A 27,868-nucleotide genomic window follows, 5' to 3' on the forward strand; every position below is an offset into this window, starting at 1 on the left:
TATACATCTAAACTCTTCATGTGTTTTAAAAGTTCTGTTTTTGCTTTTATTACTAGTATCTAATAGTACCATCTTGTACTCTAAACTATACAAAAACCTGGCCTGAGTTGTAAGAACAAAATGTTACCAGGTTTTTTGTTTGTTTGGATGGTTTTTTCGAGACAGGGTTTCTCTGTATACCCCTGGCTGTCTTGGAACTCACTCTGTAGACCAGGCTGGCCTCGGACTCAGAGATCCACCTTCCTCCTGCCTCTCGAGTGCTGGGATTGCACCACCACACTCGGCTATGTTACCAGTTTTAATATTTTTATATAGTACATGCTTTGTATTTTACAGTCTCTTGAATTTTACCCCCAAATTGTCTGTTCATTAAGTTTATAAGAACTTCTAATTTTTTGTCCCACTGAGTTACTAGTCACTGATAGAGTTGCTAATTTTAATTGTAGACAAAATATGTCCTTTTTATTGTATGTATATATATATATTGTATGTGTATACTTATTTGGCTGCATGTATCTATGTGCTCTGTAGGCATACAATGCTGATAGCAGACAGTTGTGAGTTGCTTGTATGCTGTACTGTAAGGACAGCAAGTGTGGGTAATGTTAAGCCATGTCTCTAGCCCCTTATCTAGATTTTTCAGATTCTTGCCTCATGTCAATCAACCTGTTTCCATACTTGTTTGCTCCTCCCCAGGGGAGTTCCAAAATAACACTCCATTAGGTTTTTCAGATTCAAATGGGGAGAAGTATCTACTTTTTATTGCTTTTTTCAAGATTAATTCACAATTTCAGTTTTCTACTTCATGTACAGTATGAAAGGTGTTTTGTTTTGTTTTTGTTTTTGTTTTTTTTTTTTTTGGTTTTTCAAGACAGGGTTTCTCTGTATAGCCCTGGCTGTCCTGGAACTCACTTTGTAGACCAGGCTGGCCTCGAACTCAGAAATCCACCTGCCTCTGCCTCCCGAGTGCTAGGGTGTGAGCTACCACACCCGGCTTGGTCTTTTGGTTTTTAGTTCTGATAAAACTGTTGTAAAACAGATTAAGCATACCACTATAGTTTTGCGATTAGTATAAATGCCTTTTATAAACTTCACAGAACAGATGGAACATATAGTTTGTGTATCTGTATTTATATGTACGTATGTGTGCATGCATGCATGCATTTGTGCACACCTGTCTGCTTTAAGCCAAAGAACGAATTTGATGTTAATTTGTTTTTAAATGTTAATTTAAAACATTTGTACATATGTGTGTGCATGTGTGCGTGCCTGTATGTATGTATATATGTACATTCCACAGCATATGCAGAGATCAGAAGACAACCTACCTTTACATGTGTTCTAGAAATGAAAGTCATATTGCTGTGTTTATGTGGTAACCATCTTTACCTGCTGAGCCATGTAGTTGGCTTTATGTTATTGTGAGACCCTTTTCATAGTTGTACCAGGTTATTTTAAGCGTAAATCTGAGTAATTATTTGAGATCATATTCTGCAACCCTGTCATTCTATAGAGTTTCAAGTCCTCTTTTAAATGTTTAGGCCATCAGGTGTATTTTGGTTACTAAATCCTCTGTGATAACTTTTTTCCTAATGTGGAGCAGTTCTGTGCTTTTACATTCTGTTGATCTTGAACCATTTACTTCCTTGTTTTCATTTTAGAGATGAGATCTCTCACTATGTAGCTTTAGCTGAAACTTACAGAAATCTACCTGTCTTTGAGTGTGGGAGATCAAATGACATGTGCCATTATGCCTTACTCTGGCATGCTTGTTAACTACTTGTTCCTGTTGACAATAGTAGTGTTGTTTTTTATTCTTTGTGTCATTTAACTGGTTTTTCTTTTGAGTTCTTCATTTATTAATTGCTTTATGGTATACTTGAGTATGTAGAAATGTAAAGATCAGAATAATTAAAACTTCCTTTGATTCTTATCGTATATTTATAATTCTTGTCTAGGTAGTATTTTAAACTATAGAATAGACTTTTAACATTGTTTTCTTGTTTTTGTTTCTTTCACTTTAGTTGCAACTACTGGCCCATCAGTATATTATAGTCAGTCACCTGCATATAACTCCCAGTATCTTCTCAGACCAGCTGCTAATGTAACTCCCACAAAGGTAACAAAGGAAAAGCATACACAATTAGAACTATTTACATTTTAAATGTTTAGGTTTCTTTTAAAGAAATTGAACGAAGTAGTTCAGTATTGGAGATATGTGACCTTTGATATAGGCATTTCATAGTCATCTTTTTTTGTGTGTTAACAGTAAGTTGAAACATTTGGAATATTTTAAATTGGAGAATTGGATGGTTTTGGCCCTTGTATTATTATTCTATTTTGATAGGAGTAAGGCTAGTATGTTTTTGCTTTGCTAGGCTGATTTATTGTCATCCTTTTAACTCAAACTGGATTATTATGACAGTAGCTCAAAACTGTGACTTCCCAGACAGAGAGCTGGGGATGTGTTGGTACATTTAGATCCCTGTTCTTCTGCTTATTGAGAACTTGGGCAATTTGTTTTAACCTGTGTACCTCTTAGGCCACCTGCTTTTAAATGAGAATAATACTATAGTTAATAGAGTTTTTGAGGCTAAAAACCTTTAACTTCTAAAGTAAAACTGCCTAGTTGATACATTAATAAATGCTTAATGAATTTTAGTAATAATCATCACTGTTAACATCATTTAGTAATTGTTTAGTGAATGAAGAAAATATATTTTTCTATTCATTGTCAGTACAGATTTTTAAGGTGCTGTCTTATCAAATATATTCAGGTGTCTTTGTGGCACCATTGGTGTCTATTAATGTGCTGTGTACATTGGTTCTTTCTGCTGAATGATACTCTAATTTGAGGTTTGTGAGAGTTGATTTGTTTGTAGATTTTTATAGTTTTATGAATAATCCAGAAAGTATTTTGATTTTTTTTTTCTCTTTTAGGGTCCAGTTTATGGCATGAATAGGCTTCCACCCCAACAACATATTTATGCATATTCACAACAGATGCACACACCACCAGTGCAAAGTTCATCTGCTTGTATGTTCTCTCAGGAGATGTATGGTCCTCCCTTGCGTTTTGAGTCTCCTGCAACAGGAATTCTATCACCCAGGGGTGATGATTATTTTAATTACAATGTTCAACAGACAAGCACAAATCCACCTTTGCCAGAACCAGGGTATTTCACAAAGCCTCCACTTGTAGCTCACGCTTCAAGGTCAGCAGAATCAAAGGTTATAGAATTTGGAAAATCCAATTTCGTTCAGCCCATGCAGGGTGAAGTAATAAGGCCACCTTTGACAACACCAGCACATACAACACAGCCAACTCCCTTTAAATTTAACTCAAATTTCAAATCAAATGATGGCGACTTCACATTTTCATCACCACAGGTAGTGACACAGCCTCCTTCAACAGCTTATAGTAACAGTGAGAGTCTTCTAGGCCTTCTGACTTCAGATAAGCCTTTACAAGGAGATGGCTACAGTGGACTAAAGCCAGTATCTGCTCAAGCTAGTGGGTCTCGGAATACATTCAGTTTTGGAAGCAAAAATACACTTACAGAAAACATGGGCCCAAATCAGCAGAAGAATTTTGGTTTTCGTCGCAGTGATGACATGTTTGCTTGTCACGGCCCAGGGAAGTCTGTATTTACAACAGCTGCTTCAGAGCAGGCAAATAAAAGTCATGAGACAGATGGAGGAAGTGCTCATGGGGATGAGGAGGATGATGGCCCTCACTTTGAGCCTGTGGTACCTCTTCCTGACAAGATAGAAGTAAAAACTGGCGAGGAAGATGAAGAAGAATTCTTTTGCAATCGTGCAAAGTTGTTCCGTTTTGATGGTGAATCCAAAGAATGGAAGGAACGTGGGATAGGCAATGTAAAAATACTAAGGCATAAGACATCTGGTAAAATTCGCCTTCTGATGAGACGAGAGCAAGTATTAAAGATCTGTGCAAATCATTACATAAGCCCAGATATGAAACTGACACCAAATGCTGGCTCAGATAGATCTTTTGTATGGCATGCCCTTGATTATGCAGATGAATTGCCAAAACCAGAACAGCTTGCAATTAGATTCAAAACTCCTGAGGAAGCAGCACTCTTTAAGTGTAAATTTGAAGAGGCCCAGAACATTTTAAAAGCCTTAGGAACAAACTCATCTACAACACCAGATCACACTCTGAGAACTGTAAAGGAGCCTGCAGCTCAGGAGAACAAGGATGTTTGCAAAGCTGATGGTGGAAACTTGAATTTTGAATTCCAGATTGTAAAGAAGGAAGGGCCTTACTGGAATTGTAACAGCTGCTCCTTTAAGAATGCTGCAACTGCTAAGAAATGTGTATCATGCCAGAATACAAACCCAACCAGTAACAAAGAGCTCCTAGGTCCTCCGTTAGTTGAAAATGGCTTTGCTCCTAAAACTGGCCTGGAAAATGCTCAAGATCGATTTGCAATAATGACTGCAAATAAAGAAGGCCATTGGGACTGCAGTGTTTGTTTAGTAAGAAATGAACCCACTGTTTCTAGGTGCATTGCATGTCAGAACACAAAGTCTGCCTCTTCGCTTGTTCAAACTTCTTTCAAATTTGGTCAGGGAGATCTTCCTAAGTCTGTTGACAGTGATTTCAGATCTGTTTTTTCAAAAAAAGAAGGTCAGTGGGAATGCAGTGTATGCCTAGTCAGAAATGAAGGAAGCTCTAAAAAATGTGTTGCTTGTGAGAACCCAGGAAAACAGTTCAAAGAATGGCATTGTAGTTTGTGCTCGGCGAAAAATGAAGCACATGCTATAAAGTGTGTTGCTTGTAATAATCCTATTACACCAAGTTTATCTACTGCACCTCCCTCTTTTAAGTTTGGTACCTCAGAGATGAGTAAGCCTTTCAGGATTGGATTTGAGGGTATGTTCGCCAAGAAAGAAGGACAGTGGGATTGTAGCTTGTGTTTTGTCCGAAATGAAGCCAGTGCTACTCACTGTATTGCTTGTCAGTATCCAAATAAACAGAATCCGCCTACATCTTGTGTGTCAGCTCCTGCCTCTTCAGAGACAAGCAGGTCTCCAAAGAGTGGATTTGAAGGCTTATTCACCAAAAAGGAAGGAGAATGGGAGTGTGCTGTTTGTTCTGTACAAAATGAGAGCTCTTCCCTAAAATGTGTGGCTTGTGAAGCCTCCAAGCCAACTCATAAGCCTCATGAAGCTCCTTCAGCGTTCACAGTGGGCTCAAAGCCACAGTCAAATGAATCTGCAGGAAGTCAAGTGGGAACAGAATTCAAAAGTCACTTTCCAGAAAAGAATTTTAAAGTTGGCACTTCAGAGCAGAAATTTAAATTTGGGCATGTGGATCAAGAAAAAACACCTTGCTTTGCCTTTCAGGGTGGCTCTAATACAGAATTTAAGTCAATCAAGGATGGATTTAGTTTTTGCATTCCTGTATCTGCTGATGGGTTTAAATTTGGCATTCAGGAAACGGGAAATCAAGAGAAAAAGAGTGAAAAACATCTTGAAAATGACCCTAGTTTCCAAGCTCAGGATACTAGTGGTCAGAAGAATGGTAGTGGTGTGGTCTTTGGTCAGACAAGCAGCACCTTCACCTTTGCAGATCTTGCAAAGTCAACATCAAGAGAAGGGTTTCAATTTGGCAAGAAAGACCCTAATTTTAAGGGATTTTCAGGTGCAGGAGAAAAATTATTCTCATCACAAAGTGGCAAAGTGGCTGAGAAGGCAAATACCTCTTCTGATCTTGAGAAAGATGATGATGCATATAAGACTGAGGACAGTGATGACATCCATTTTGAGCCAGTAGTGCAGATGCCAGAAAAGGTGGAACTAGTAACAGGAGAAGAAGATGAAAAAGTTTTGTATTCACAAAGGGTGAAATTATTTAGATTTGATGCTGAGATAAGTCAGTGGAAAGAAAGGGGTTTGGGGAATTTAAAAATTCTCAAAAATGAAGTCAATGGTAAACTGAGAATGCTGATGCGAAGAGAACAAGTGCTAAAAGTTTGTGCCAATCATTGGATAACCACTACAATGAACCTGAAGCCTCTCTCAGGGTCAGATAGAGCATGGATGTGGCTAGCTAGTGATTTCTCCGATGGTGACGCAAAACTGGAACAACTGGCTGCAAAGTTTAAAACACCAGAGCTAGCTGAAGAATTCAAGCAGAAATTTGAGGAGTGTCAACGTCTTCTCTTAGACATTCCACTTCAGACACCCCATAAACTTGTAGATACTGGCAGGGCTGCTAAATTAATACAGAGAGCTGAGGAAATGAAGAGCGGACTGAAAGATTTCAAAACGTTTTTGACAAATGATCAAGTAAAGGTAACTGATGAGGAGAAGGCAAGTTCAGGTGCAGATGTTCCCAGTGCTTCCGACACTACAGTCAAGCAGAATCCTGACAACGCCGGGCCTTCCTTAGAATGGGATAACTATGACTTACGGGAAGACGCCTTGGATGACAGTGTCAGCAGCAGCTCAGTTCATGCTTCTCCATTGGCAAGCAGCCCTGTGCGGAAAAACCTCTTCCGCTTTGGTGAGTCAACTACAGGATTTAACTTCAGTTTTAAATCTGCTCTGAGTCCATCTAAGTCTCCAGCCAAATTGAACCAGAGTGGAGCTTCAGTTGGCACTGATGAGGAGTCTGATATTACTCAAGAAGAAGAGAGAGATGGACAGTACTTTGAACCTGTTGTTCCTTTACCTGATCTAGTTGAAGTATCCAGTGGTGAGGAAAATGAACAAGTTGTTTTTAGTCACAGAGCAAAACTTTACAGATACGATAAAGATGTTGGCCAGTGGAAAGAAAGAGGCATTGGAGATATAAAGATCTTACAGAATTATGATAATAAACAAGTTCGCATCGTGATGAGAAGGGACCAGGTATTAAAACTTTGTGCCAATCACAGAATAACTCCAGATATGACTTTGCAAACTATGAAAGGGACTGAAAGAGTGTGGGTGTGGACTGCATGTGATTTTGCAGATGGAGAAAGAAAAATAGAACATTTGGCTGTTCGTTTTAAACTACAGGATGTTGCAGACTCATTTAAGAAAATTTTTGATGAAGCAAAAACAGCCCAAGAAAAAGATTCGTTGATAACACCTCATGTTTCTCATCTGAGCACCCCTAGAGAGTCACCATGTGGCAAAATTGCTATTGCTGTTTTAGAAGAAACTACAAGAGAAAGGACAGATTTAACTCAGGGAGATGAAGTAATAGATACAACTTCAGAAGCTGGAGAAACATCTGGCACATCGGAAACAACACCAAAAGCAGTAGTTTCTCCTCCTAAGTTTGTATTTGGCTCAGAATCTGTTAAGAGCATTTTTAGTAGTGAAAAATCCAAGCCATTTGCATTTGGCAACAGTTCAGCCACTGGTTCTCTGTTTGGATTTAGTTTTAATGCACCTTTGAAAAATAGCAATAGTGAAATGACTTCCAGAGCTCAGAGTGGATCTGAAGGAAAAGTAAAACCTGACAAATGTGAGCTGCCACAGAACTCTGACATCAAGCAATCTTCTGATGGCAAAGTCAAAAATCTCAGTGCCTTTTCCAAAGAGAACTCTTCAACTAGTTATACATTTAAAACACCAGAAAAGGGTAAGTACTTAGTATTACAGTTAGTGTTTACATTTGACTCTTTATAGGAAACTCATATTTAGTCAAAGTTGTGTCATAAACACTAGTTTATAAATGTTCAAAAGTATTTGGACAAGTTTAATCCCTAAATAAGCTTGTGAATATTACAACTAACAGATCACTGGAGAGACAGTATCATTATAAAGCAGTGCAAAAGAACCTAGTATAATATAAGGACTCATACACTTGAATCATGAGTATTGAGTCTTTTACATGTTGATTCTTCAACATTGTACTTTAAAAATCACTTGAAGCGTGTGTTACTGAGAAGTTGCATGCATGTTCTATAAGTTAGTGTTGCCACCATTTATTCAGTTGGCAAAGAAAGAGACCTTGTGCATAAAGTTAACATGTAAGATAACCAGATTGGTATAAAAGGAGAGGTCTAAATTTTTTAAGTTATTCATTTTGTTTCACAGATGCTAGAAAAAATGAAATATTCTTTATGTTCCTAGGATTTAATTTTAGCCTTTTTAAATCTAATCCAATGGCCTTTTGGACCAGCGTCCCTACCTCACAACCTGAGAGCAAAGGTATAGAGCTAGCGTTCTCAGTGTGAGGCGGCTACTAGCTGGTAGTCCTTAGCCAAGGAATTGTGGCTGTATGAATTGGAGTAATTAACACTGCAATGTGCATGTTAAAGAGTGACATTTTACAAAACATACTTTTTGAGTGGTGATGCAACAGCCTTTAATTTAAATTTGTATCTGGATGCTGTCTATGTGTTATTATGCTGTCTTTGCTTCATTTTCAACTCTGCTTAATTAATATCTGTCTGTCTGTCTTTGTCTTACTGCTTCATTGAACTTTTCTTTATTCTTTTTAACTCTGTAATAAAGACCTGTTTTTTTCTCACTGTTGACCTTAGCCACTACTGCCTGCCAGTATTCAGATATATGGATATAATACATGTCTACTGAGGGTTTAGAGACTATATTTGAAATTAGACCTCATTTTGAACAGCTATCATTCTGTAACATATGTTTCTTATGTAATGCAGGTCATTTATAGAAATAAGTGTTGCTTCTTGACTAAAATAATAAGAACGCAAAATTTGTAGAAGCCCATTACGAGCAAATGGGGGAAATATGTGTAGTATTCATCTTGACCTTGCAGAAAAATGGATACCAGTTCTCTTTAGTTATGCTAACCAGTAGAAATATAGTATGATCTGTCTAAAGTATTCTGAGAGCAACATAGAAAATGAAACACTAAAAGAAATAGGTAGCATAAAAGGAAATCAGTTTAGTAATTATTCAATATAATGTATGTATACAAAATATTTCAACTTTTAGTCAATTAAGATAAAAAAAAAACCACACACATTATTTACATTCTTTCTTTTATGCCAGCCATTTGAATCCAGTGTACAGACTTTTAGTACCTTTAGTACATCTTAGTTTGACTTAGCCATCTTTCAGGTATTAGGAAGCCGCATATGGGTAAGCCTACCATATTGGACAGGGGGGCTTTAGAGGATAGTTCCCCTGTAGTGGCTGGTACATATATGTTTCATGACTGGTTTAAGGCACTGTTTTATCAGTACCTACAAGTTAGAGATTCTTAATATATCAAAACAGACTTTATGTATAGGGTTCATTTTTTGATCAGGTGGGAGTAGATGCAATGTTTTTAGCCACTGAAATTGTCTTGATACGTAAAGTAGCAACATAATTTTATCTAGTTTCACACTTGGAAGTATGCAAAAAATGGATACGATGCTATCACTTGCCATCCTTTGCTGTTAAAAAAATTGTTTGCTTCCTTTATAGGAACTAATAAAGGTTGTATTAATATTTATGTTGGATAATACCAGAGGTACTTTCTCAGTAGTAAATGCATGGATACTTTGCTTAATAACTGTTTAGTGTATGGAGTGTGATTATAGCAACACTTTTTAAATTACAGAAATTAGTAATTTCCAGTGACCAGTAAAAGGATTTTTAAAAGCTTTGTATTCTCTAAAAGTTTTAATAGACCACTAAACCAGGCTTTTAATTCAAAGTCGTGATCATTATAGAACTTGGTTTGTTCCAAAGTATGTGTTTTTATTTTATCAGTGTGCTGTTTTAACTCAGATAAGTTTCATGTTCTTTGTGTTTTTAATTAGGCTGGTTATGTTGACTTCTCAGTTGTTTTAATTTGGTTACAGCACAAGAGAAGAGTAAACCTGAAGATCTCCCCTCAGATAACGATATTCTCATTGTGTATGAACTCACTCCCACTCCTGAGCAGAAAGCCCTGGCAGAGAAACTTCTGCTTCCTGCAACTTTCTTTTGTTATAAGAATAGACCTGGCTATGTTAGTGAAGAAGAGGAGGATGGTAAGTTTGTTGTCAATTGATAATCTTAGTAATTGGGAGTATAGTTTACTTATTTAAAGCCTGACTTTTTGCCAGACATGACGGCTCATGCTGTAATCCTAGCACCTGATAGACTGAGGTAGGATGCTTATGAATTCATATTCATGGGGAGTGTCAGACTACCTTGGGTTAGAGAGTGACACCTCATCTCAAAAAAACCAAACAAAATTGAAACAGACTTAATACCCTTAGTGGTGGGTTTTTAGCCTGTGTATATAAAATTGTCAGTGAATGAAATGATGAGAAGAATGGCATTCATTAAAATAAGCCCTTAACAAAGATGGTTATCACATGCCAGGTAGATGTTTTAAGGAAATTGAAAGTAATCATAATTCCAAATGTATTCAAAGTCAAATAGGGAGAAGGATAACATCCTCAATGTCCCAGTAAGATCCTTTGCACAGTGGTATTATAGAAAATCTCATGTGGGACTGAGTGACCATGTGTTGGCATCTGTGTTGAAATGACAGAATGGCTAAGCGTGAGGGGAGCACAAATGGGAACTATGAACAGCAGTAGGAGGTTAAAGGTCAGATTGTCAGAGCTCAGGGCCATGTGTGAGAGAGGGAGAGTGTGAAGATCATTTCTAGGTTTGTGGATGGGAAAACCTACCTACTAAAATTATTTTACTCAATATGATCAATTTCATTTGAAGATGAAGATTATGAAATGGCTGTCAAGAAGCTTAATGGAAAACTCTATCTAGATGACTCAGATAAACCATTGGAAGAAAATCTAGCAGGTATGTTTATACAATTTTAATATTTTAAGTGCCCCCTCTTTTTTTGGAGACAGTATTTCTCTGTGTAACAGAGCCATGCCTACCCTGGACTCTCTTTATAGACCAGGTTGGCCTTGAATTCACAGAGATCTCCCTCTTTGACCACTGCTGGGATTAAAGGCATATGCCACAATACCTGGGTAAGAAAGGTTCCTTTTCCTCTGAGAATTACCTGTAATGTCCAGTTTTATTTACGGGATACACCCATGCGCATTTACAGTATTAACAAAGTAATACTAGTTGAAAGACACTGATTCCTTTTGGTACCCATGGACTGGTTTCATGAGCATTCCTAGTCCTTGTTATGGAGGTCTTTAAATTGTATTGAAAACCCTTCAGACTGACAATTGTGGAGTGGTTGGGTTTCTGATTGTGTCTCTGCTTGTGTTGTATGGCTTTTTCAGATAATGACAAGGAATGTGTTATTGTTTGGGAAAAGAAGCCAACAGTTGAAGAGAGAGCAAAAGCAGATACTTTAAAGCTTCCACCTACATTTTTCTGTGGAGTCTGCAGTGATACTGATGAGGACAATGGAAATGGGGAGGATTTTCAGTCAGAGCTTCGCAAAGTCTGTGAAGCTCAGGTTAGACTGTCTCCATTGTTTGCCACTCAGTTCTCTTGGTACATTTTAAAATCTTACTATCAGATGTAATAGTTGACCTTAGCAAGCACATGTGTTAGATTATAAATAGAGAACCGTGTTACTGTTCGTGAATGAGAACTCTCAAAATGATCAGGATATTGAATCTGAGGCTAAACTACAGGCTTAATATCCTGTCAGTTGAAACACCACCAGGATTCTTTGTCGATCTAAACAAATCAGCTTCACAATGTCTTAACTATTAAATTATAGCAATATGAGTAAGTGTTTTTCCTCTTTTATTGAAAATATTTTTTTCCTCACACAATATATTTTCCATTTCCCTCCTTCAACTCCTCTCTGTTTTTCCCTATCCTCCTATCTGGATCTACTTTTGTCTCTTATTAGAAAATAAACAGGCTGCTAAGGGATAATCTTCGTCTTCATCATTATGCCCCCATCCCTCTAACTTCTCATTCTCCTAAACCTGTTAATGTCCTCTGTGTGTTTTTCCATGGAACCAAACCCAGGGTCTTGTAGTTAAATGTGCAAGCGTGGGCACCAAGATAACTCTCCAACCATGGTGTTTTCTGTAGTAAAAACAAATCTGATTGAATAATCTTTTACGAGTGCTTAGACCATTTGACATTCTTTTAATCAGAGAGGTAGGCTGGTTCTAAGTTCATTTTTAATTTTGAGGTAGGTTCTAAGTTCATTTTTAATTTTGCCTGTCCCTTTGTAGTTTTCATTTCTGTTAATTTTCCTGTCTTTTCAGTGATTATTATAAAGACATAAAATACACACCAGGGACTGGAGAGATAGCTCAGTGATTAAGAACACTGGTTGCTCTTCTAGAGGTCTTTTGAGTTCAGTTTCCAGCAACCACATAGTGGCTCACAACCATCTGTAATGGGATCTAATGTCTTCTTCTGATGTGTCTGAGGATAGCTATAGTGTACTCACATAAAATAAATAATAAATCTTTAGAACACATATCAAACTTTATAGAAACTACCTACTATTTTTCTATTTCTTTTGGTGACTGTAGAGGATGATTTAATGATATGTTTTATTCTTTCCTTTTTGCAGAAATCCCAGAATGAGAAAGTGACTGATAGAGTTGGTATTGAGCATATAGGTGAGACTGAAGTAGCAAACCCTGTTGGCTGTAAGTCTGAAGAACCTGATTCTGATACCAAACATAGTAGCTCATCCCCTGTTTCTGGGACTATGGACAAACCTGTAGATTTGTCCACTAGAAAAGAAACTGACATGGAATTCCCAAGCAGAGGTAAAAGTTGATTATGTGTTTATATTATGCAATACATAGGGTTTTGCCTATGTGTTTGAGAAAATAGAGTAGATTCTAAGAGCTTAGTTGAAAATGTTTAAGATGAATATAGGAGCATAATGTATTTGTCACAGTAATCAAACAATCATTGCCTTCTCAAAAAATGAAACAGTAAATAGTAACATTTTATCATTTGGTATATTTTATTTTATTTTTATTTTTATTTTTTGGTTTTTCGAGACAGGGTTTCTCTGTATAGTCCTGGCTGTCCTGGAACTCACTTTGTAGACCCGGCTTTTATTTTAATTTTTAAACACAGGGTCTCTCTGTGTAACCTTGGCTGTCCTGGAACTCATTCTGTAGATCAGACTGGCCTCACACTCAGGGATCTGGCTGCCCATGCTGCATTAAAACACCCAACCTATTTTTTGATTTTAAGCTATTAGAGAATAGAGAGCATTGTGATTGGCCTGTCTGCATAAAATAGAATAATTTGCTTGCATGGTAATTTTCTTGATGTTAAATAATACTTTAACTTAACTGTTGTTGAATTATATATTAGTATTACCCAAACATATTCACGGTGCTTTAGTTAAAGATTATTACTGTAGAAACTTCACATTTTTATGATACTAAAATTTGTACAAGCTCCAAAACTCACTTGTCATTTACAGTAATTACTGTTAGTGTTACTATGTGTCTTAGTTGCTCTAAGTGGGAAGAAGTGTCTTTATGAATTGCGTTTCTTTATACATGGACATCTATATCACCATCTTTTCCTTTCCAGAAGTAACCCCAACATAGGTCACAAAGAGCACATTTATGGCACTCATCTTTAATATGCTGGGACAAAATAGTATACTGTGCAACCAAAAGCTCTGTTTTCAGATAAAATTAAGTAGGCCAAAGCAATTTCAGAGATCATGAAACTAGTAGAATTTAGACAAGGTAAAGAACACAGAAAAATTTAGTGTAAGTGCCCACTGCTTTTGCAGAGTTCAGTTGCTAGCACCCATGGCAGGCAGGTAACCTACACCTTCAGCCTTTTTTCTCCTTTCTGGGAGCCTGCACTCATGTGCATTTATTTACTCACACATAGACATGCAGAAACACACAGTTAAAAATAACAAGTCTTGCCAGGTGGTGTTGCTGCACGCCTTTAATCCCAGCACTTAGGAGGCAGAGACAGCTGAATCTCTGAGTTCGAGGCCAGCCTGGTCTACAGAGTGAGGTCCAGGACATCTAGGATTACACAGAGAAACCCTGTCGGGGGTGGGGGGCAAGTCTTTAAAAAAAAAGTTTAGTACAGAGTTTTTCTAAGATCTTACCTTTGACTGCTTGATTGGGTGTGTAAGAATCTTGATATGTAGTCTCATAATGTAGCTTAGTCAGTGGATTTTAAAGGAAAATTGGTTTAGGTTTTGGGTTGGTGTTCATTGGGCATAGTACCTGCAAACTTAATATTACTGAGCAAGCTTGAAATTGAATGTATTTTGTAACTTAAAATATAGTTTGTAGGGGCTAGAGAGATGGCTCAGTGGTTAAGAGCACTAATTGTTCTTCCAGAAGTCCTGATTTCAATTCCCAGCATGATGGTTCACAACCATCTGTAATGGGATCCAATGCCCTCTTCTGGTGTATCTGAAGAGAGAAACAGTGTACTCATAAATAAAATAGATCCTTTTCTTAAAAAAGGAAATATATACATATGTACAAATACATACATACATACATTTATATAGTCTGTAAAAAAAACAACTCAAAAAACTTAGTGAACTTGAAGGCATTTTAAAAGAGTAAATACTAGATTTAAAGAGTGTATTTTATACCTTGCCTCACCTGGAGTACTGGGTAAGGTTTTGATATATAGTCTTATCTCAAACTGAAAGTTGTTTTTTGTTTGTTTGTTTGTTTGTTTGTTTGTTGTCAGGAGAAGACAAGACTGTTTTGTTTGGATTTGGAAGTGGTACAGGCCTGTCATTTGCAGACTTGGCTTCAAGTAATTCTGGAGATTTTGCTTTTGGCTCTAAAGGTAAGATCAAGAGGAAAAAGATGACTATTGATTTCAGCCAAGTGTAACTGAAAAAAGCAGTTCTTTCCATGTTGTGACTTAAGTGGAATGGCCCTGTCCTTGGTTTGCTTATTAGTAACTAGGATTACACAGTCTGGCATTGATGATAACGGCTATAAGAATTTTCTCTTAATTTAGTTTAAATCAATACTGATAGTCCTTCCTTTCCTCATATACATGTATGTTTTTCAGTTTTGGGAAAACCCTGACTTGGTTTTAAGACAAAGTGGATTTCTGCATTAGGGCTGTAGAAATTTACAAACTAGTATTTTTTCTCATTTATTAGTGGTGTGTATATTTTTAAGAGTCATTTATTTGTGAGTGTGTTTCTGTCACATATGTTTATTTCTACCACATGTATGCAGTGCCCTTAGGGGGCACATCCTCTGGAACTGGAGTTACAGATGGTTCTGAGCCATGCAGGTGCTATTTGTTCACTGTCTTTACTCATAATATAGCACAATGCAAATTATTCTTTAAGATGTTTGGAGACATTTTAGAATGGTGAAATAATCCAATTTAAGATTTTAGTCCTTTAAGTCCTACTTAGATCTTTATACATTTTTAGGTTTATGCTATTTACAGAAACACATTAAACTTTTAGAAATGATTGATAGGGCTAGACAGTGGTGGTACACACCTTGAGTCCCTGCACTCTTGAAGCAAAGGCAGGCAGAGCTCTCTGAGTTCAAGGCTAGCCTGGTCTACAGAATAAGTTCCAGGATGGCTAGGGCTATACAGTGAGAGCTTGTCTCAAAAAAAAAAAAAAAAAAAAAAAGAAGGAGGAGGAAAGAAAGAGAAAGTTATGCCAAGTTACTATTGTTTTGAGACAGGGTCTTGCTATGTATCCTTTCTAGGCTGGAACTCTTAATGAGTAGACTGGCCTCCAATTCACAAAGATCTATCTCTTTCTATTAAAGGTGCAACACCAAGCTTTTCAACTTTAGTTTTAATGTATTTAATAGATTAGCATTAAAAGATGGGTAGTGAGTAAATATACCAGTACAGTAGGTAAACTTATCTCCCCCGAAAAGCCAAGTGAGCATTGGTAGTGATGGCTTATTGTCACTATTGTACAGCAAGGATGAGACGGACAGAGCTTACCAGGCTAGCCTTGTCTTAATATAAATAGTATCACTGCATCCTCTCTTCACTTCTCTTTGCTTGTTGGTTTTGTTAACATAGGGAGTGTGAAGCCAAAAGTAGATTTTTGCTTTATTATTTCTCTGCTTTGCTTATATTTTATTTTATTTTCTTCATTGTATTTGTTTTCTTCCGTGTTGAATCCTTACATTAGTTTACACATCTTCTGTTCTCTCTCTCTCTCCCTCTCCCTCCCTCCCTCCCTCCCTCCTTCCCTCCCCTTCTTTCTTTCTTTCTTTCTTTCTTTCTTTCTTTCTTTCTTTCTTTCTTTCTTTCTTTCTTTCTTTCTTTCTGTGCTTTGAAACAGGGTCTCACTATAGTAGCTCTGGCTGTAGGAACTCACTGTGTAGACTAGGCTAGCCTTGAACACACAGATGTCCACCTGCCTATCCTTCCTGGTGTTAGTATTAAAGGTATGGGCCACACTGGCACTTTGCTTTCTTAAAATAGTATTTAACCTAGAAACACACTGCAGTCAATTGTATTCCATAGTTGTTGAAATGGCCAGAATAATATTACTTTGAACATCTCAAATAGATGTGTTTATGACATTGTTGAAAATTACATTTACTGATTTCATCATCGAAACAATCTAAAAATGCAAAATTCTTTTTTATAAAAATTTAATAAGAGTTCACTGTTTAAATTGCCTAATTTATTTATCAGATAAAAATTTCCAGTGGGCAAATACTGGAGCAGCTGTGTTTGGAACACAGTCAACAAGTAAAGGTGGCGAGGATGAAGACGGCAGTGATGACGATGTAGTTCATAACGAGGACATCCACTTTGAACCTATAGTCTCCTTACCAGAGGTAAGTGCCAGGAAGTAAACACTTCACTAGTGATGATGTAAAAACAACTCCCTGCATCCATTTTTTTTTAAATACTGCTATCTACATTCTTTTCCCAAAGCAGTTAAATATTATGTTCTATTTGTTACATTTCCAAACTTCTAAAAAATTATTTATTTTATGTTATGAGTCTTTTGCCTACATGCATGTCTGTGTATCATGTGTGTGCCTATAGTCATATCCCCTGAGGGTGTCATTTCCCTTTGGACTGGAGTTATATACAGATGGAGTTATAGATGGTTATGAGCTGCCTTGTGCACGCTGAGAATTGAACCCAGGTCCTCCGAAAGAGTAGCCAGTGCTAGTAACTGCTGAACCATATCAGCAGCCCAGATTTCCAGCCTTTTCGTAGGAAATGTTTTGAGTTAGTTTTGAATGTAGTGCTGAAGACAGAATCCAGGGCCTTGCTCATGTTAACAAGCACAATACTACTGGTGCCCACTCAACTTTTCCCGAGTTCTTGTGTCTAGAGAGTGGGTGAGAGGGAGGAAAGAAGGTAGGTATGCACATACCACAGAGAGTATGAGAGAACACAAGCAGGTATGCATATGCCATGGTGTTATATGGAGGTCAGAGCATAGCTTTCTCCGCCTTGACCTCAGGTTTTTAGGATTGGGTAGCTAGCAAGCGTGTTTACTCACTGGCCATCTTGCTCAGCCATAGGCATTTTTGTCTTTTCATTAGGAGTTCATGTTTGTCTTCATAAAATAATTTTAGGTAAGAAATGGAGAAGACTGTTTGTTGTTTTTAGAAAATTATGATGCCCATTTTCAGTCTCAGTTACTGTCACAGTACAAGAATCAGCACTGCTGTGTCTGCAGAGATCTGCTCAGAGGTGGTGTTTGTAGTGTTCTTGTTGGTTCCCAGCATCCACGTCAGCCAGCTCACAGCTGCCTGTAACAGGGAGATCAATGCCTTTGGCTTCTGTAGTCATCTGCATTCATATGCACATACTCACACATACATAAAATTGAAAATGAGTACATCTTTAAAAGAATGGAAAGGGTTGGAAAGATAGCTCAGAGGCTAATTCCTAGTACACACCTGGTAGCTAACAACTGTCTGTAACTCCGTTTCCATGGGATCTGATACCCTCTTTTGACATCGGGGCAATAGAGGAATTCAATGCCTAGATACACAGGCAGGCAAAACAGCCATATATATAAAGTTATAAAAACAGAACACTTTTTACTGGGACATTAGTTTTTGAGACAACATACTGTTACATAGTACTAGCCCAGACTGGCCTCAACTGTTCTAATCTTCTGGCTCCCCAGGCTCTGGAGTGCTGGGATCACTGCCCACCCATGCAAAAAAACACATTCCTTCCTGTATAGCCCAGGCTGACCTTGAACCGACATTCTTGCTTCCACACTCCAAATGTTGGGATTATTGGTGTATACTGCCATGCTTGGCAAGAACCAGCATTTTCGAAACCTCTTTTGACCTTTAAAGGCATTTTCTTTTCACAGAGATAAATAAAATATTTAATGATAAATCACATCTTTACTGCTTAACCAAATCAGATATATCATTAGTATTAGGGTATTAATTAGATACCATGATAGAGTAAAACCTGTTGGCATCGGTTAATGGATTTGTTATGACTAGTTGTTTATATAAATTATTCTCATCTCGTCATAGGTAGAAGTGAAATCTGGAGAGGAAGATGAAGAAGTTTTGTTCAAAGAGAGAGCCAAACTTTATAGGTGGGATAGAGATGTCAGTCAGTGGAAGGAGAGAGGTATTGGAGATATAAAGATTCTCTGGCATACAATGAAGAATTATTATCGGATCCTAATGAGAAGAGACCAGGTTTTTAAAGTGTGTGCAAACCATGTTATTACCAAAGCCATGGAGTTAAAACCTTTAAATGTTTCAAACAATGCTTTAGTCTGGACTGCCTCAGATTATGCTGGTGAGTCTCTACCTTCAAATGCCTTTTAATTTGATTGACTTCTGAAATCTATATCATACACATGCTTTGCAAGTAAGTTTAACATTAAGGTCTTCCCACCTCCACTCCTTACAACAGATGGAGAAGCAAAAGTAGAACAGCTTGCCGTGAGATTTAAGACAAAGGAAATGACTGAGAGTTTTAAGAAAAAATTTGAAGAATGTCAACAAAATATAATGAAACTCCAGAATGGACAAACATCCCTTGCAGCAGAATTATCGAAGGACACCAATCCTGTGGTGTTCTTTGATGTTTGTGCGGATGGTGAACCTCTAGGACGGATAATCATGGAATTATTTTCAAATATCGTTCCTCAAACTGCTGAGAACTTCAGAGCATTATGCACTGGAGAGAAGGGCTTTGGTTTTAAGAACTCCATTTTTCACCGAGTAGTTCCAGATTTTATTTGCCAAGTAAGTGTCACTATACATACGTCATGGTTATATCTGCTAAAACTAGACCACAGCATCTCGGGAAGGTATTTCTTCTTCCCTCATCCTCATTCATCTTGGGAATTTTCAGTTTTCCCACTCTGTAACTGGACACTCTACTTCTTTTCAAACACTCAGTCTGAAAGGCTCCAAACTTCTAATGCTGTGTACCTGCTGGAGACAGGAGGGGACCCCCAGACCTGACCTCCCCACCCAGAACAAAACAGCAATACATGTATTTCTTAGTTTTCAATTTTTTTTTTTTTTTAACCTTCTTTTGAGACAGGGTTTCTCTGTGTTGTGTACTCCTGGCTGTCCTGAAGACCAGGCTGGCTTCAAACTTACAGAGATCTACCTTTCTCTGCCTTCTGGGTGCTAGGATTAAAGGCGTGCACCACCACTGCCTAGCTGTCAAAATGTATTCTTAAAGAAATAGAGCATTCGTGATTTACCCTATCATGATTTCTGTGTGCTTTAATGTTTAGTCAGTATTAATAGAAATTTTGTTTTATTTTGTTTTCAGGGGGGAGATATTACCAAATACAATGGAACAGGTGGACAGTCCATTTATGGAGCTAAATTTGACGATGAAAACTTTGATTTGAAACACACTGGTCCTGGCTTACTATCCATGGCCAATTACGGCCAGAATACCAACAGTTCTCAATTTTTTATAACACTGAAGAAAGCAGAACATTTGGACTTTAAGCATGTAGTATTTGGGTTTGTTAAGGATGGCATGGATACTGTGAGAAAGATTGAATCATTTGGTTCTCCCAAAGGGTCTGTTAGTAGAAGAATTTGTATCACAGAATGTGGACAGCTATAAAATAATTTTTCACAGTGAGTTTTATCTATATAAGCAGTTGAATTGATGCGTAATTGTTACAGACAGTATAGTAATTATGTTCACCTTTTGAAAACAGATGTTTCCGATGTATAAATGTAAAATTGTAGCTTATAGCTGTTGTCACTTTTTAGTGTGTAATAATTGATCTTGCATGGTGTGAAATAAAAGTTTAAACACTGGTGTATTTCAGGTGTACTTATTTTTATGTACTCCTGACATATCTATATTAGAATGGCTAATACAAATTTTGTTAAAAGCAATAGAATTTCCCAGACTATTGAAGTAATATGATATATGCAACTTATTTTAATTCCTGTTAAGATATCTTGACTTCCTGCATGGTACTTATCATTGAATAAGGGGACCATAATGCAGATAATTTTATTTTAGATGTGAAATATATATATATATGGTAATCTTAGCTATTCCTGTGCTCATTAATGTATAGACTGACATATGGATAGAGCCACAGAAGATAGGAGTTAACCAAAGTGCTCTTCTGTCATTTTTATGCTCCTGTGTAGTTAAAAATTAACTTTTAAGTAGGATACTGTCTTTTCTTGATATGTTGTGCTCTTTTGAAGACATTAATTTTTACATTTTAAATAAGTTGATCATTTCCTTAGCTAGCCTTCTCTCCTTCCTCCTCCCCATCCTCCTTTCTTCTCTTTCTTTCTTTCTTTCTTTCTTCTTTCCATTCACATTTCTGTTACCTGTCTCTACTACCTCAGAAACTTCAGCTTGGTCCTGATGATAGAATTGGATTTTTCTCTAGTTCTTGTGATAAAGTATCAATATTTTTAAAAGATCTATACCATGTTCTTTGGTTAAAGATTTGCTTTATATTAGATTGTTGCAGTACCTTTTTCTGGTGAATTTTGTAGCAGAAATAAAGTGATAATTGATACAGCCATGACATTTAAAACATTTGATTACTTGTGCATCTAAGTTGTCTGTTCCTTCCGTAACTAGATGTGATTTCTGCCCAGTGCTCTGAGTGTGAAAGTGAAGAAATTCAATGAAGCACGGGTAAATGGCGGGAGTAACTATCACTCTCTTAAGGGAGCCAAATGAAGGAGGTTCCCACAGTCCCCACCTCCTATCCACTGAAACCACAGCCAAGCGAATGGGCCTGGTGGGATCAGCAGGGGAAGAAGACCCGGTTGAGCTTGACTCTACTCTGGCAAATGAGATCAGCTAAAGGCCAGCACTCTGAGCTCGAACTTCAACATCAAGAGTTTGATAAACACTGAAAATGTACTTGGATATGGTTTGTGTTAAGTTAGGCAAACAGAAGGGGATGTTCTTATGGGCTTACTCAATATAGAAGTAAAAGGAATCTAGTTAGACCATACAATTCTCTATATGGAAGTATTGAGTCATTTCTGTTTTCTTGTGTCCAACCATTAGATTAGGTAAGGCAGGTTATGGCTTACTCAATGAATTTATACAAGCACCACTATAAAAATACTTAATCCTGCAACCAGGTACATCAAATAAACCTACTTCAATTTGGCCTTGTAAAAAGAACCATGTCCATTTAGTGGCTTTTTTGGAAACCTGTATAATATAAATTCATATAAAAATATTAAAGCCTTTCAGCTGAGAAGCTAATGCCGTATTTTTAAGTAAATGGAATTTTTAAAAATTTTTAATTTTTCTGTACCCCGATTGCCTTGAACTTGGAGCTGAGGTTGGACTTGAATTCTTGATCTCCACTGCAGTTACAGGCATGTGGAATGGTTGCAAATACTTTTTAAGAGATATTATTTCAAAACATTAAGGTTACTAAAGACATTTTAAAAAAGATTTATTATGTATACAGCATTCTGCCTGCATGTATGTCTGCAGCCAGAAGAGGGCACCAGGTCCCATTATAGATGGTTGTGAGCCACCACGTGGCTTCTGGGAATTGAACTCAGGACCTCCAGAAGAGCAGTCAGTGCTCTTAACCTCTGAGCCATCTCCAGCCCAAAGACCTTTCAAAAACATGACAAAATGGCATGTTAAGCTAACTATTGTTATTTACTTATAGTAGAGATGTTTACAACTTGACGAGTTACCAAAGGTTGTGAGCCACCACCATTTGGGTGCTGGGAATGGAACTCAGCTCCCCCAGGAAGAGTAGACAATGTTCTTAATGGCTGAGCTATCCAGCTCTAACAAAGAAATTTAAAAATAAGCTTGTGGCATTTTATACGATGCTTGATATTTAAGAACAATGTGATCTGTTGTTTATTCACTGATGATGGTATAAACTCACATTGATAGGTTTTATGCTCATTAAAATCTACCCCCAAGCCAGGCGGTGGTGGCGCATGCCTTTAATCCCAGCACTCAGAAGGCAGAGGCAGGCGGATTTCTGAGTTCAAGACCAGCCTGATCTACAAAGTGAGTTCCAGGACAGCCAGGGCTACACAGAGAAACCCTGTCTCGAAAAACAAAACAACAACAACAACAAAATCTACCCCAAAGAATCAAAACAATTACACAGTTTAGGTGGTAGTTTTGTTTGTTTGTTTGTTTTTTGTTTTTTTTTTAAATATTTATTTATTTATTATATGTAAATACACTATAGCTGTCTTCAGACACTCCAGAAGAGGGCATCAGATTTTGTTACAGATGGTTGTGAGCCACCATGTGGTTGCTGGGATTTGAACTCGGGACCTTAGGAAAAGCAGTCGGTGCTCTTAACCATTGAGCCATCTCACCAGCCCCTAGATGGTAGGTTTTTTTTTTGTTTTTTTTTTTTGTTTTTTTTTTTTTTAGCAAAAAGTATTTAAAAAAAAAAAGATTATTTTATGTATAGGAGTACACTGTAGCTGTCTTCAGACACTCCAGAAGAGGGCATCAGATTTTTTTACAGATGGTAGTGAGCCACCATGTGGTTACTGGGAATTGAACTCAGGACCTCTGGAAGAGCAGTCAGTGCTTTTAAGCACTGAGCCATCTCTCCAGCCGGCAAAAAAGTATTCTTTAGGCAATGTTTTGATAGTGAGTTTTCTGTCCATTGCTAAAGTATCAACTTCTGTAAGTTAAAAGTTATCCAGAGAATTTAGGAGCTGCTACAACACATGCCTACTATTTCTCAGTGTTAGTGTATCTCAAAGAAAAACTGAACAGGTAGGAGCTTGTGTGATAAAGTTGAACACACCAAGTACTATGTGCTGTTGTATAGCTGGGAAAGAGGTTTTGTGTTTTAAACGAACCTTTTTTCATTTTATGAGGCATAAATCCTCCCTTGAGAGCGCCATTCACTAGGAGAGTCTTGCCATTTTTGAGGCGGGCCCCCACTGAGGTCTTTGCTAATATCTTGTAGTTGAGGCAGTTAATTGTCTCAACTGCTTATGACCCTGTAGCCCAGGCTGGCCTCCTGCCTCCACCTTTCCTGCCTATACTCGATTATTTTTGAACCACCTATGAAAACTGGCAAAGGAGTATAATCAGCAGTTAATTCGCTTAGCGCTCAGACATGTCCTGATTTTTCTGTGATTGTAAATCACTTTTGATGAAGAGACCCTGTTAGTCGAATTCTATGTAGTGCACAGTAAATTTTACCCTGTAGTCCCTGTGGTCTCCAGCCCTGGGGAGCATTCTGGCTCTCGGCTGTGCAGAAGTTATTCGCCTTCCTGCTGGCCGAGCCAGCGCGCTCAAGGGAAGATGGAACTCCCCTTTTCTTTTTCCTTTCCTTTTCCTTCCTTTTTTTTTCCTTTTGGTTTTTCGAGACAGGGTTTCTCTGTGTAGCCCTTGGCTGTCCTGGAACTCACTCTGTAGACCAGGCTGGCCCGGAACTCAGAAGTCTGCCTGCCTCTGCCTCCCAAGTGCTGGGATTAAAGGCGTGCGCCACCACTGCCCGGCAGAACTCACCTTTTTCATGCTTCACATTTATGACGGGTAAAAGACCTGGAACTGAGAAACTCTTAAGGGGCAACCGAGAACTGAGTTGTAGTGTATCCTCCTATCGGCTTCCGGCGTCCCCGGGGGCGGAGCCAGGCGTCGTGACGTACTACCCGCCCTGACGTGGCTGTGAACGCGGTTTCCCGGGCGACCGCAGTCTGAGACCCACCATGGAGCGCAGGGTGGTCAAGCCACCGGGGCAGGATATGGTAGTGGAGCGTCTCAAAAGCCGCTACGGCCTGGCGGGAAGGTGCCCCGTGGAGGTGAGATGGGTGGAGGCTGCGGTGGGCTCTGCTGGGCGGCTGCGGGAGGTCGCTAGCCCTGCCTTCCTCGGGGCGGCTCACCGGAGAGCGCCCGCCCTCGGGGAAACCGCCTCGACGGAGGGGGCGTGGCTTTGGTCCTGGTAACCAACGCTGGCGGTGACCAAAGTGCTGCAGGCACGGAAGACCCTGTAGTTCCTTCTGGAAAGCATCTTACTCCGAAGTAATTGCAAACTTACAGAAAAGTTGTGGCGATGTGCATTCTTGTAATCCTCCCTTGAGAGCGCCATTCACCAGGAGAGTCTTGCCATTTGTGAGGCGGGCCCCCACTGAGGTCTTTGCTAATACCCTGTGAGAGGTCGGCCAGATCACATCTTCGATGAATCCTGGAAGAACAGAAGCGGGAGACCAATTGCATACCTCAGTTTGCACGACCGGATTCGGTTTTTTTATTTTTATTTTTTAATCCTCACCCTCCTTTGATGACAAGAGTTAGGTGTTTACAGTTCAGCTGAGAAGCCTGCTTGACTGCCCAGCATGGTCAAGGTTATATAAAGCATAACAGTGTTGTCTTCAAAAAAATCATCTGAGGTATGGGAACATCATTTACCCTGACTTCTCCAGAAGGTGAGCAAGGTCGCAGGCATTCCTCTGTTCCCTCCCACATTTGCTGGCTTTCCAAAACCCCTTCTTGAGAAATAGCAGTATTTCCCAATGTTCCCGTGACCATGACACAAATTCATTCTATCGTCACATAACCTTAATTGAGACTCTGACACATACTCCTCTAGCTTGCTTTTCCTGTGAAGCACATTCTCTTTAAAAGCCTTATTGATATTTTCCAAGAAATTTAGTATTGCGACAATAAACAGGATAGTGTATAGTTTGTACACAGATTACCACAATTATAAACTTTTGTAGAAAGCGTACCCTGGTGCAGATACTACCTGGGGTCCGAACATTACATTTGGTTGTGTGTGGTTGCCTTTAATCTACGACAGATGTCCACACCTAGTTTCTTGTAACATTAGTGCTTGCACAAGGTGGAAGACGTGTGTGTTAGAATGTCTCTCAGTTTGAGTTTGTCTAACGGATAGCTTCTGATTTGATTCTGGTTTTGTATTCTTGGCAGGAAAACGACATGACTGGTGTGTGGGCTGCTCTGATGAATCAGCAGGTACATGCTGTTTGTTTGTCTAATTAGTGATGCTGATCTTGGGTTGAGTGGTGCCCCTAAGTTTGTCCATGCTAACCTTTGTAATTATGGAAAAGTATTTTAAGCAAATAGGTCTTAGTGTTTAACTTAAGTGTATCTTTCTCCTCACCTAGCATGAACTTTCAGATTTTGACCAGACTAAATATAAAAGAAGAATTGTGACCTCCCCAGGTAAGCCAAAAGAAAATTTTGTATATTTGAGTATTTTAACAAATTTAACTTGAGAGAGATTTATAGAAATGTTTAGACCTAGGCTTATTGTTGCTCATTTTTCATTTAAAAAAATATTCAGTCTGGTAATCACCTAATTGTGAATTTAGAGTTGAATGTGTGAGGTGTCTTCTAAAATTAAATTTATCGAGGGATTTGTGTGTGTGTGTGTGTGTGAGAGATGTAATTTATAATATGCGTGCCTTTTACTTTTCTTTTGTGGTACTGGGAGTCGAATCTAGACTATTAATCCGTTCTAAGGAAGTTGATCAGTGCTTAGCAAGTGCTCAGTCACTAAACCATGTCCCCAGCTGGCATGTTTGCTTTCGAAAATGTTTAAAAAAATTGTACAGAGTATACTGCACGGAAAATACTAGTAAGTATTATTTAGGCAAGAAAGAATGTACCAGCCGGGCAGTGGTGCTTTAATCCCAGCACCCGGGAGACAGAGGCAGGTGGATTTCTGAGTTTGTGGCCAGCCTGGTCTACAGAGCAAGTTCCAGGACAGCCAGGGCTACACAGAGAAACCCTGTCTTGAAAAAACAAAACAAAACAAAACAAAACAAAAAAAGAATATACCAGAATAAAAAATAAAGGGAAAATTTATCAAGTAAATGTACTTGGAAAACTGTGGGTTGTAGTGTTTTTTGATAAGCTGAAACATTTTTATGGTAATAATATTAACAATTAATCCATTAACTTGTTAATACTTCAGAGCTAATATTTATTAGTTAAACATAATAATCATTAAACTTTGGTAGTTACAGCATGAATAGTGTCTTTAATTTCATCAGATATGGGAGCTGGGACTGAGGACTGGCTGGGACTGAGCTGGGTCTGAGGACTGAATGGAACTGGCTGGGTCTGAAGACTGGCTGGGACTGGCTGGGTCTGAGCTGGGTCTGAGGACTGACTGGGTCTGAGCTGGGTCTGAGGACTGGCTGGGACTGGCTGGGTCTGAGCTGGGTCTGAGGTAAACTGGAGAGCTGTATAGGTCTGATTTATACAAGTCAAGGGGCTCAGTCTAATTTCTAAAATATGTTACATAATGGTAGGAGACAAACTACACTCTTGGATAAAAGCATAAATGAACTTGATGATAAGTTAAAAAAAACAGTGAAATACCCTGTCTGTAAGGATTTGAGTACAGCACTTTCAGAAAAGTTACGTGTGATATTAAAGGCAGAATGGTTACAGTTTCTGGAATATCAGAATTAGGTCTGTAGACAGATCAATTAAAGGGAAAAAAAAAGAGGTAACCAGTTAAAGTTGGTTTTAAGTAGTAGTCAAAAATAGCTGGGTGTGGTGGTGCACGCCTTTAATCTCAGCACCCGGGAGGCAGAGGCAGGCGGATTTCTGAGTTTGAGGTCAGCCTGGTCTACAGAGTGAGTTCCAGGACAGCCAGGGCTACACAGAGAAACCCTGTCTCGAAAAAAAAAACCAACAACAACAAAAGCAAAAACAAACAAACAAAAAAAGAAATGACTGCAACTACTCTGGATCTTTAGAATTTATTAGAAGAAAGGGATGATTTCCACCTCTAACCCAGACAATGAAGAGAGATTAAAAGGCTTTAGAGATTAGCAGACTTTTAAAAAAAATCGACTTGGACTAGAAATTATAAGATTATCTGGTAATAAAGTGTGCATTCACTGAGTTTATAGGCACTAGTGGTATAGTCACTAGTCACTACAGTCTAAAACTGTAAGCATCCTTTGAGACCTGAGTCTTAATGACTCAATATGCACTGATTGATTGTGCTTCTTGAGTTCACAGCAGAACTTCTGGAAACTGTACGGAACACCAGCAGTTTTCAAATTTCTTGCCAGTGTCTGTATAGCTTTACTTTGTGGTTTATAATTTATAAATATCACTCGAAAACTGCTGGTTTTTTTTTTTTTTTTTTTAAGTTGAGAATCATTTTGTAACAGAATTGTCAACTGTTATATACCTGAAATTCTTTGGTACTGTGTGATGTTTCTGTGTTGTATGAAGAAAGCTAGAATACTACACCCCCAAATATGTCCCTTAAATTTAAATACTATAAGAAGCACTAGAGTCAGAAAAACTTCATGAGATGGAGAAGATAGCTTAGTTGGCAAAGTGCTTGCTTTGAAAGCATAAGGACCCCAGTGTGGGTCATCCAGAACACGGAAAATCCCCGTTAGGCAGTATGCCCTTGTAACCTTGTTCCTGGGAAGGTAGAGATGGGTGGATTCCTGGGAATTGCTGGCCAGTGTCTCATCACTTGTTTAAGAACCTAATCTTTGTTGAAGATTCTATGTATGTCAGAGGTCTAAGCCATGCTTTGAGTAAACTTTCACTG

General features: G+C 38.3%; 2 protein-coding genes across 6 annotated transcripts in view; both read left to right on the plus strand.

Moving 5' to 3' along the window:
* The window catches only part of LOC110302686 (E3 SUMO-protein ligase RanBP2), a 50,488-nt gene extending 29,613 nt beyond the window's left edge, over positions 1 to 20,875 (plus strand). Inside the window, exons 19-30 of one of the 2 annotated variants that reach the window (XM_085842819.1) lie at positions 2,025 to 2,119; positions 2,941 to 7,603; positions 8,098 to 8,175; positions 9,795 to 9,965; positions 10,660 to 10,746; positions 11,190 to 11,368; positions 12,455 to 12,656; positions 14,587 to 14,688; positions 16,537 to 16,682; positions 18,366 to 18,639; positions 18,757 to 19,091; positions 19,633 to 20,875. In XM_085842819.1, the coding sequence (XP_085698945.1) occupies positions 2,025 to 2,119; positions 2,941 to 7,603; positions 8,098 to 8,175; positions 9,795 to 9,965; positions 10,660 to 10,746; positions 11,190 to 11,368; positions 12,455 to 12,656; positions 14,587 to 14,688; positions 16,537 to 16,682; positions 18,366 to 18,639; positions 18,757 to 19,091; positions 19,633 to 19,938 (6,638 nt within the window). In that variant the 3' untranslated portion in view covers positions 19,939 to 20,875. The remainder of the gene's footprint in view (positions 1 to 2,024; positions 2,120 to 2,940; positions 7,604 to 8,097; positions 8,176 to 9,794; positions 9,966 to 10,659; positions 10,747 to 11,189; positions 11,369 to 12,454; positions 12,657 to 14,586; positions 14,689 to 16,536; positions 16,683 to 18,365; positions 18,640 to 18,756; positions 19,092 to 19,632) is intronic. The other variant, XM_085842818.1, reaches the window with a different exon arrangement.
* Positions 20,876 to 24,013: 3,138 nt separating this feature from the next.
* Positions 24,014 to 27,868, plus strand: part of Ccdc138 (coiled-coil domain containing 138) — a 58,353-nt gene continuing 54,498 nt past the window's right edge. For 2 of the 4 annotated variants that reach the window (XM_021174251.3, XM_085842821.1), the window contains exons 1-3: positions 24,014 to 24,119; positions 25,249 to 25,293; positions 25,446 to 25,503. In XM_021174251.3, coding sequence (XP_021029910.1) covers positions 24,027 to 24,119; positions 25,249 to 25,293; positions 25,446 to 25,503 — 196 coding nt within the window. In that variant the 5' untranslated portion in view covers positions 24,014 to 24,026. The other 2 variants (XM_029482172.2, XM_085842820.1) reach the window with 2 other exon arrangements.

The sequence above is a fragment of the Mus caroli genome, unplaced genomic scaffold, assembly GCF_978045245.1.
Source record: "Mus caroli unplaced genomic scaffold, Mus_caroli_1 scaffold_9, whole genome shotgun sequence".
In the NCBI taxonomy this organism is placed as follows: Eukaryota; Metazoa; Chordata; class Mammalia; order Rodentia; family Muridae; genus Mus; species Mus caroli.